We start from the raw sequence: 11474 nt of genomic DNA on the forward strand, positions 1-11474 counted from the left end.
ATCGCACATTTCAGTTCAGCAGACTTGCAGTTCATTCCGTTGCTCAGATCGAATTTTTATATCAAAATGCCAACAGTAGAAGAATTAAAGGAAACTCGTAAACAAACGAAATCGGCAGTAACGCGTTTTGAATCATTTCTAGACAAATTTGAGGCAAATAACATCAATTATCTACTGTTGGAAGAACGATTAATAAATTATAAGCCATTATTAAAACAGTTTGAGGAAGTACAATCAAAAATTGAAATTTTACGTCAATCTGACGAAGAAGCAGATGTTCGTGAAGCATTTGAAGATAGGTATTATGAATTATTAGTTAGAGCACGAAAAATTATTGAACTAAAAACAAAACCCGGTGCACGAACTCCGGAGACCGAAGCTCCTAATCAAACCCAAAATTCTAGTAATATCGCCGTACAGTTACCGATAATTAATCTGCCTAAATTCAGCGGCGAATATACAGAGTGGACGACATTTTACGACAGTTTCATTTCTCTTATTCACGAAAATAGTAGTCTTTCTAATATTCAAAAATTCCACTATCTAAAGGGTTGCCTGTTAGGAGATGCAAAACGTACCATAGATTTATTACCAATTTCGGCCGAAAGTTACGAATCCGCATGGAACCTTTTAACTGACCGTTACAAAAATAAAAGACTTATTGTACAAAACCATATTCACGCGATTTTTAATCTACAACCAATGAACAAGTCACCCAGTTCCTTAAGGGAATTATTAGACGGTATAAGTATGCACTTAGCGGCTTTAACAACACAAAATGTGGACGTAACGTCATGGGATGCCTTATTAATATATCTAACAACTACAAAATTTGATTTTTTAACTAAACGCGAATGGGAGTCACGTTTAAAGGCCCACGAATTACCGACGTGGAAACAAATGGTCGAATTTTTAAAACAACGATGTTTAACACTAGAATCAATGGAATTCAATTTAAGTAACCATAACGTGAACTCTGCACCTATAAAGAAAACACAGAATGCAGAAGTTCCTGTAAGGAAAAACTATCAATTTGTTAATAATCAAAATACAATCGCGTGCGTTATGTGTAAAGGCCATCACAATTTATTTCACTGTCCCAAATTCCTCGAACTCAGCGTAAACGAGCGTATTGAGTACGTTAAAAGATGGAAAATATGCTTCAATTGTTTAAAAGGTGGTCATGATTCAAGAACCTGCCGCTCTATGACGTGCAAGATATGTTCAAACCGACACAATTCCTTACTACATCAATCAAGAGGTCCAAATTATAATAATCAGAGTCAGACTGCAAACCTTAGCATAAACAATTATCAATTAAATTCTAATGTTCAAGTAATTTTGTCAACAGCATTGGTTCAGTGTTCAGATTCAAATGGAAAGGTTTACACCTGTAGAGCGTTGCTTGATCAAGGATCGCAACAACATTTAATTACGGAAGAAATGTGTAAAAGATTACACTTAACTACAAAATCTGTGCATGCAGGCATAAGTTCGGTCTGTGGTAGTTACAATGAAATTAAACATGCTACTACGCTTCACTTTAAATCATTGCACGATAATTATACCGGAAAAATTGCATGTTTGGTAGTCCCCAATATAAATCGAAATTATCCCATAGATACGTTCGACAAATCCGAGATTCCGGTACCTCAAAATTTAAATTTAGCAGATCCTAATTACAACATTTCAAGTCCTATAGACATTTTAATTGGTGCAGCTTTGTTTTGGGAACTACTTCGAGACGGACGCATGAAACTGTCGAACGAACAGACTTTTCTTCATAACACATGTTTGGGGTGGATATTGGGTGGACCATTTACAGCGGCAGCAATCCAGATTAATAGTATATTTTGCGGTAATTTAAATACCTGTACATTAGAACATTTAGACAAACAAGTAACAAAATTTTGGGAGGTCGAAAATTATGACAACCGTATCGAAAACTTAAGTTCTGAAGATCAGTTGTGCGAAAATTTATTCGTAAAACAACACAGCAGAGATCCCAATGGGAAATTTATTGTGCGCTTACCATTTAGGGCAAATCCTCCCAATTTAGGTTCTACAAAGGAAATAGCCTACAAGCGATTTAGGTCTCTCGAAAAGAAATTTGAAAACAATTATGAATTTAGGAATCAATATTGCACTTTCATGGCCGATTACATTACACTTAATCATATGCAACTGGCAACAGATCAAAATATTCACGAAGGTTGTTTCCTGCCGCATCACGGTGTGATTAAGGATTCGAGCCTAACGACAAAAGTACGAGCCGTTTTTGATGCCAGCACAAAGTCGTCATCCGGATTTAGTCTCAATGATTATCTACTACCGGGACAAAATCTTCAAACCGATATATTTTCATTATTGGTGAGGTCCCGACAATACCAGTTTGTGCTATCTGCTGATATTGTAAAAATGTTTCGGCAAATTTGGGTGGCACCAGACGACTGGAAATATCAAAAAGTTTTATGGCGTTCAAATCTAGACGAACCCATACGGATATATTGCTTGAAAACAGTGTCATATGGCATGGCTTGTGCGCCTTATTTAGCCATGCGATGTTTGCGACAATTAGCAGTAGAAACCGCGGACTCTTATCCACACGCTAGCAGGGTCATTTTGGAAGACTTTTACATGGATGATCTTCTAACGGGTACAAATGACGAAACCGAAGCAATCACACTTCGCGATAATTTAATAAATATTTTAGGTAGTGGCGGTTTCGAAATCACAAAGTGGGCTTCCAATAATGACGCTCTTCTGCCACAGTGTCACAGTGACAACACTGCACTCGTGCGTTTAGATGAAAATATGCAAACAAAAACGTTAGGCCTAAGTTGGGATTGTGCGAATGATAATTTAAAATATGACTTCAAACTACAACATCCAATTAAAATTACTAAACGATCCGTTTTAAGCACAATAGCCACGGTGTATGACCCCATAGGCATCTTAGGTCCTGTCCTAGTGTCAGCAAAATTAATATTACAAAAATTATGGCAATTACAATCCGACTGGGATGACGAATTGCCACCTGAACTAAATAAACAATTTGAGCACTTTCTCGCTGAACTACAGCATGTAAATGAAATCCAAATTCCTCGGAAGGTAGTTGCAGATTATCCGTATCAAAAAATACAAATTCACGGGTTTAGCGACGCGAGTACAAAGGCCTACGGGGCGGCAGTTTATATAAGAACGACTGATATATCAAATTCGCATACTGTAAAACTTCTTTGTTCGAAGACACGAGTTGCTCCAATTAAACAAATTACCCTGCCTAGGTTAGAATTATGCGCCGCTACTTTACTTGCCAAATTAATGTCTAAAGTCAAAAATGCGATGAAAATTAATTTTGACGACTGTTACTTATGGAGCGATTCAACAATTGCATTATCTTGGATAGCGGCATCACCAAATCGTTGGCAAACATTTGTTGCTAACCGTGTGTCAGAAATTCAAACTCTTACTAATAATTGTAAATGGCGTCATGTAATCAGCAACGAAAATCCCGCAGATATAATTTCAAGAGGAATGGCCCCAAGCGAGCTAAAATCATGTGACTTATGGTGGCACGGTCCGTCTTTTTTAACTAAAGATTTAAACGAATGGCCAGTACCAAAAAGCGTTTTAAATAATAATTTACCTGAAGAGCGCAAAATTTCACTAGTTTCACATTGTACTTCAGACGAATCTTCGCTTTCTTCATTGTTTACGAGAGTTAGTACATATAAAAAACTAAAACGCATTGTAGCATACTGTTACAGATTTATTAATAAATTGCAGAAAAAACAGTGTAATTATTCAGGTGAATTATCGGTGGAAGAATTAGACGCAGCGCATATTAATACCATAAAGTTAGTTCAAAAAGATCAATTTTCATCCGAAATAAAAGAGCTGCAAAGCAACGGGTTCATAAACAACAATAGCCATTTGAAATCGCTAAATATATTTATGGATGACAACGGCATTTTGAGAGTGGGAGGGCGCTTGCAAAACGCAAAAATAAATTACGATATGAAACATCAAATCCTCCTTCCAAAAAATCATTATGTGACAAAAATTATCATACGTGACGCGCACACGGACACACTACACGCAGGAACGCAGGCAACTCTGGCGGCAGTAAGAAGGCAATTTTGGCCCGTATGTGGAAAAACAACTATCAAAAAGATAATACACAATTGCGTAAAATGTCGTCGAGTGAAACCCATTACCTATGAACAACTGATGGGTAATTTACCTTTTGATCGAGTCAATCCATCTAGACCATTTTCAAATTGTGGTGTAGATTACGCGGGTCCTATCATGATAAAAGAAGGACGTGGTCGCGGAAAAAGAAACATCAAGTGTTATGTCGTAGTTTTTATTTGCCTCGTCACAAAAGCTATTCATTTAGACTTAGTACTCGACTATACGTCAAAATCATTTCTTAATTGTCTGAAACGTATGATAGCTAGACGGGGTAAGATTTTACATATGTACTCGGATAACGGTACCAATTTTGTAGGCGCCAATCGAGAACTACAAGATTTAAAGAAATTGTTCGATAGTGACGAATTTCAAAGATCAGTAATTGATAATATCACAGAGCAGGGAATTAAATGGCAATTTATACCGCCAAATTCGCCACATATGGGTGGTATTTGGGAAGCAGGGGTCAAATCTTTTAAGCACCATTACAAACGAATAGCGGGAACCTCAAATTGAATCAATTCTGAATTCTCGCCCCTTAACACCTTTGAGCAATGACCCCAATGACTTGGAACCACTAACGCCGGGTCACTTCCTCATCGGATCTGCATTAACCGATCTACCTGAACCATGCCTACTTGCGATAAAAGAAAACCGATTGACGAGATGGCAGCGAGTCGAGCAGCTGCGTCAAACGTTGTGGAGAAGGTGGACTGCAGAATATCTGACCCAACTACAGCCACGGAACCGTTGGAGTCAACGAAACGCGAATTCCATAAGCAAAGGATCCATGGTGGTTTTACGTGACGAGAACACCCCGCCGCTGATGTGGAGACTAGGCCGTGTCGTAGAGCTGCACCCAGGAAAAGACAACGTAGTGAGAGTAGTGTCGCTGAAGACGAGCAGCGGTGTAGTGAAACGTGCGGTTAATCGGATTTGTGTGCTCCCAGTGGACGAAGTTGTTGATTAAAATAGAAAGACAGTGAAACGTAAATTACAGTGAATTCAAACAAATAGTGAAAATAAAAAAAAAAAATTGCGTTTACTGTTCGCATCAAAAAATTGTATAAAAATTACATTATGTTTCATTACAAACAATTGCCATTGCGTTATTCTCGCTGTATACTGTATATATCTTATTTTTCATTAATATAATGTTTGGAGTTGTATTTTATGCTCTTTGGTCATATTGGTGATGTCTTCATTGTGTGTTTGTAAAAATTGTGTTTTGTACCTTTTGTCATTTATGCTGTTTTTAATTATGTCCTTATAATTTAGTGTTATTTGTTTTAACTATGTGAATTTCTAATTTAAGGGCACATTTTAATATGATTTATAACTTTTGAATACTTCAACGGGGGGAGTATGTTCGAGCCACCTGCACGGCGGCTCTCTCACCCGACTGCAGCGAATTTCTTAATCACCCAATGTGAGGGTGCGGCACCCTTTTGTGGGGCCAAGTCTTTATAATTAGGTATAGTTTGTAAAAATAGGAGAGTAAGAATTTGGACTTGAGACTGTTAACATCGTACAAATATACATATTCAAGCGCCACCGTATTTTTATTGTATTTATTACAATTGGTCCTTCGAGTTATCGCAACAAAATTTATAAATTCCAAAGTTCCAAAATTCGAAATTTGAAAAAATGAAAATTTAGAAAATTTTAAAAATAGAAAAATTATAAAAACTAAAAATAGAAAATTTGAATTCCTAAAAAACAAAAATCTGAAACATCGAAAAATCAAAATCGAGAAACTGAAAAATCGAAAACTCAAAAAAACGAAAAATTAAAATCTCTAAAAATTCAAAAACCGGGAAATATCAAATTTTGTTTCTTTAATTGTCCAGTTTGTACAATTAAAGAAACAAAATTTGAAATTTTGGGAAATTCAAAATATTAAAAAAATAAAAATTCCCAGAATTTAAAGTTTAAAATTGCAATTTGGAAAAATAGTAAGTGCTGCAAAATTAGTAAATCAAAAAATAGTAAAACTGAAAGCTATCGGAGCTGAAAATTTTAAAAATAGCAAAATTGTCAAATTAAATACTCTGCAAACTGATAAATCGAAAATTTTTAAATTTAAAATTCCCAAATCCAGCAACTGCAAAATATGAAACTTGAAAACACGAAAAATAAATCTTTAAAAGTTCAAAAGTCGGAAAATTGCAAATTGAAAAATTCAGAAAACAAAAAATATTGAAAAATTCAAAAGTTTCAAAGTTCGAAATGTAAAAAATAATAATATCCCGGAAATTTCTGAATGTGTGACAGGTACAAGGACAACCCAATTATTTAACATCTACACACAGTTTCTGGCGTTAAATAACTTGGTTCAACACAACAGCATTCTCAATCGCAACAACAGAATATTAGATTTAGTTCTGACGACAGAAAGTTTAACAGTAACTGTAGACAAACAGGAGTTGACATTAGTTACAGAGGATAATCATCATCCTGCTCTAAATATACAACTGGAATTAGTGAACCTGGATAGTGTACCATTTGTACATGGGACTGATGACTTGAGGTTTAACTTTCACAGAGGTAATCTGGAAGGGCTCTACCTATCACTTGCTGGGACTGACTGGTTGCCAGTTTTAGATGCTGCTGATCCTACTCTGGCCTGTGAGAAATTCAATGAAATCATTTTTACCAACATCTCCCAATATGTACCAATTTCAAAGTCCTTTGGTCAGCGGGAAAATTACCCTGTTTGGTATACTAGATCTGTTATCAACAAAATCAAAACAAAGAATAGACATTGGGATATTTATAGAAAAACCAAGTCAGTATATCATCTTGATAAAGTGAAGAAGTTACGCTGTGAAATCAGAAAAGACATTAGGTACACATATTATGAGTTTATAAGAAAATCTGAAACTTCTCTACAAAGCCATCCGAAAAAATTTTGGTCGTTTGTTAATAAAAAAAAGAAAGCCACGAATGTTCCTGGTCTCATGACCTTTGAGAATCATACCTTGACATCTCAACAAGATATAGTCAACACATTTGCTAGTCACTTTAAAAGTATGTACAACTGCGATAACGAGAACCATGTCTGCGATGTAATATGCCGTGATAATTGTGAAAATATCTGTGATAACTGTTTTAAATATTGTTGTCCATCTTTTGATGTTAGAGTCGACTGTGTAAAAAATGTTATTTTAAATAGGTTCTCTATAAGTGACAACGACATTCTTAAGGCTGTAAAGGGTATAAAAGCGAATAATGTCTGTGGTGCTGATAACATACCGGCATTTTTGATTGTGGATTGCATAAGTTGTTTTCTATCTCCACTTTGTCATATATTTAATCGGATATTAATATCTTCACAGTATCCAACAGTATGGAAAACGTCAAATGTTGTGCCAATTTTTAAGTCGGGTGACAAGTCGAACATTAAGAACTATAGGCCCATATCTCTCATCCCAAATTTTGCTAAATTGTTTGAGTGCATATTAACAGATGCTATCTATGCCCATGTGAAATCTGATATTATAACTGAACAACATGGTTTTGTCAAGGGCCGCTCCACTACAACTAACTTATGCGAATTCACGCAGTTTGTCTCAAATGCTTTAGATAAAAGATCACAAGTTGATGCTATATATACCGACTTATCTAAAGCATTTGACAAAGTTAATCACTGTATTTTATTAAAAAAGTTGGAAAGTTTTGGTTTATGCGATAATTTAATATCTGTTCTTAAATCTTGGTTAACTGATAGGCAACAACGAGTTTTGTGTAAAGGATTTAGATCGTCGATATATAAAGTTAACAGTGGAGTTGGTCAAGGATCAAATTTAGGTCCTCTTCTTTTTATTATATTTTACAACGACGTCGTAAAAGACTTGGGATGTAGGGCATTTGTATACGCCGATGACTTAAAACTGGCAAAAGTTGTCAATAGGGCTGAGGACTGTTATGAGCTACAAACCAGTTTAGAAAAGTTACTGCATTGGTGTAATAGTAATAAGTTTGAAATTAACAAAAGTAAATGTAAAAAGATTACCTTCTTTCGTACACGTGAACCTATTTCCTATTATTACAATTTAGATGGTTATGTACTTGAGAATTGTCAACAGATATCTGATTTAGGTGTTGTTATGGACTTTAGTTTGTCATTTGCCCCACACATCCTGCATGTCACCAAGACTGCTATGCAACAGCTAGGATTTATTCGTCGTAACACCATGGATTTTGTTAACATACAATGTATCAAAATACTTTTTTACGCTTTAGTAAGGTCAAGAATGGAATATTGTTGCATTGTATGGAAGCCGTATTACCAAAAATATATTGACTTGTTAGAGAATGTCTTGCGCAAATTTGCAAAGTATTTATTTTTAAAAATGTATAATAGGTATCCAAGCAGACATTGTGATCAATCTAGCTTATTGTCTATTGTCAATGAACAATCTTTAATAAGAAGAAGAAATGCAGCTAGTTTAATTTTTCTACAAAAACTCACTTTAGGTCAGATATGTTGTCAGGAGCTTCTCCATGAAATCAAATTCAACATCCCAAGACAAATTAGCCGATGTCCAAAGTTATTTTATTTTGCTATACCCAATACTTTTCATCATTATAACTGTCCATTGATATATGCTTTTCGCTTATATAATTCTGTTTGTGATGGTCGTCTAGATATATTTTTTCATAATTTTAGTAAAGCTAATGTAAGGAAACAATTGTTGGAATTGAATCATGTGTAAGTGTACCAATGTTGTGAGCATTATGTGTTTATTGTAAATTTAATATTGTTTATGTGTTTATTGTAAATTTAATATTGTTCCTGTGGTTGTATCCACTATGGACTATATATTAGTCTGCTGGATAAATAAATATATTATTATTATTATTATTATAAAAAAACAAAAATTTAGAAAATTGTAAAGACGAAAAACAGAAAATTTGAAAATATAAAAACAGGTATAATGAAAAATTTCAAATTGAAAACCCAAAATTCGAAAATCTGAAACATCGAAAATTAAAATCGAGAAACTGAAAAATGGAAAAGTCTAAAAAACCAAAAATTAAAATATCTAAAAATTCAAAAACCGGAAAATTGCAAACTGAAAAATTGAAGAAACAAAATTTGAATTTTTGAAAAATTCAAATGTTCCAAAAACTTAAATATAAAAATTTAGAATTCGAAAAATTTAGACTAAAAATTGAAATTTCAAAAAATAGCAAAAACTTCAAAATTAGTAAATTAAAAAATTGTAAAACTGCAAAAAATGGCAAAATTGTCAAATCAAAAACTACAAGTTGAAAAATCGAAAATTTGGAAAATCCAAAATTTTAAAAATTAAAAATTCGAAGATCGAGCAACTGAAAAACCCGAAACTTGAAAGAGAAACGATAAATTTCTAAATATTCAAAAACCGGAAAATTTCAGAAACAAAAAATTGAAAAATTCAAAAGTTTCAAAGTTCGAAAAAATTGGAAAATTATAAAATGAAAAATAGAAAATTTGAAAAATACAAAAACTCGAAAACAGTAAAATTTAAAAATCGGGATAGTGAAAATTTTAAAATTGAAAACTCAAAAAACTTAAAATTTTAAATATTAAATATTTAAAGAATCGAGAAAAACGAAAAATTCAAATATCCATAAGTTCAAAAATCGGAAAATTCCAAATTGAAAAATTGAAGAAATAAAAAAATGAAAAACTGAAGAAACGAGAATCTGAAAAATCGAATCTATGAGGAAAAAAAATCCAAAAATTAGACGAAACGAAAAATTAAAACAAAAATTCAAAAGTTGAAAAATGCAAGTCACAAAAATCGAAAATTGAAAAATACGAAAATTGCAACATTTTAAAATAGAAAAATCGAAAAATTCTAAAATACAAAAATCGAGAAATCGAAAAACTGAATAAAAGAAAAATTGAAAAACCGCTAAATTGGGATTTTGGATTAGTGGATTTTTTGAGGTTCTTGGGTTTCTTAGACATTTTAGATTTTTTGGATATTTTTGAATTTTTAGATTTCTGAAATTATCGGATTTCTTAAGTCCTTTTTGGATTTCTTGGATTTCGTAATTCCTTTCATTCTTTGTTTTTTTTTTTATTTTTAGGATATTTTCGATTTTTTAGATATCTCGGACTTTTCGAATTTTTTGGATGTACTGGCTTTTGTTTTGGTTTCTTATTCTTTTTTTTGGGATTATGTAGATTTTTTGGATCTTTTGGATCTTTCTTCGGATATTTCGAATTTTTCGGATTTCTTTTATTTTTTGGGTTTATTAAATTTTTTCCATCTTTTGGATGTTTTTTTTTCGGTAATTTTAGATTTTTTGAATTTTTGAATTTGTTGAGTTTCTTGACATTTCCGCACTTTTTGAATTTTTTGAATTTTTGAAATTTTTTTGATTACCTCATTTTTTTATTTTTTCGGATTATGTAGATTTTTTTGGGCTTTTTGATTTTTTGGCTGCTTTGAATTTTTAGAATTTTTCGGTTCTTTTGAATTTTTTTGAATGTACTAAATTTTTCGATTTTTTTGGATAAGTTAATTTTTTTTTGGTTTTGTTCAGTTTATTGAGTTTCTTGGTTTTCTCAGTTTTTTTGGATATTATGGATTTTTCGGATATTTTTGAGTCTTTCGATTTTTGAAATTATCGGATTTCTTAAGTTTTTTTTGGATTTCCTGGATTTCGTAAATCCTTCCATTTTTTGTTTTTTTAGACTACTGTTTGAATTTTTTGGATTTTTCAAATTATGTGGATCTTTTTGGACTTTTTGATTTTTTGGATCTTTCGGATTTGTTTTATTTTTTTGGATTTTTTTTGGGTTTATTAAATTTTTTCCATTTTTTGTTTTTTTCATTCCTGATTTTTTAGATATTTTCGATATTTTGGATTTCTTCAGTATTTTTCCTGTTTTTCTCAGATTTTTTAGATTTTTTGGATTTTTCGGATATTTTTGAATTTTTAGATTTTTGAATTTTTGAAATTTGATTTTTTTTAGATTTCCAATCCTTCCATTTTTTGTTTATCGTTTTTTTATTTTTAGAATATTTTCGATATTTTTGGATAATTGGATTTCATGAGGTTCTTGGGTTTCTTCCATTTTTTGGATTTTTCGAACTTTTCGAATTTTTTGGATTTACCGGATTTTTTTGCTTTTTCATTTTTTTATTTTCCGAATTATGTGGATTTTTTGGACTTTTTAATTTTGTGGATATTTCGGATCTTGTTTCGAATATTTCGAATTTTTCGGATTTTTTTATTTTTGTTTTAGGACTTGGTTTTTTGGGTTTATAAAATTT

At 32.5% G+C, this 11474-nt stretch overlaps 1 protein-coding gene across 1 annotated transcript in view; it reads left to right on the forward strand.

Moving 5' to 3' along the window:
* The window catches only part of LOC135136813 (uncharacterized), a 33784-nt gene extending 28617 nt beyond the window's left edge, over positions 1-5167 (forward strand). The window contains exons 2-4 of the mRNA XM_064066233.1: positions 220-3723; positions 3790-4128; positions 4697-5167. Coding sequence (XP_063922303.1) covers positions 220-3723; positions 3790-4128; positions 4697-5167 — 4314 coding nt within the window. The remainder of the gene's footprint in view (positions 1-219; positions 3724-3789; positions 4129-4696) is intronic.
* The last annotated feature ends 6307 nt before the right edge of the window (positions 5168-11474 follow it).

The sequence above is a fragment of the Zophobas morio genome, unplaced genomic scaffold, assembly GCF_036711695.1.
Source record: "Zophobas morio isolate AGI-343-1 ecotype UQ-CSIRO unplaced genomic scaffold, CSIRO_AGI_Zmor_V1 ptg000027l, whole genome shotgun sequence".
NCBI classification, from domain to species: domain Eukaryota; kingdom Metazoa; phylum Arthropoda; class Insecta; order Coleoptera; family Tenebrionidae; genus Zophobas; species Zophobas morio.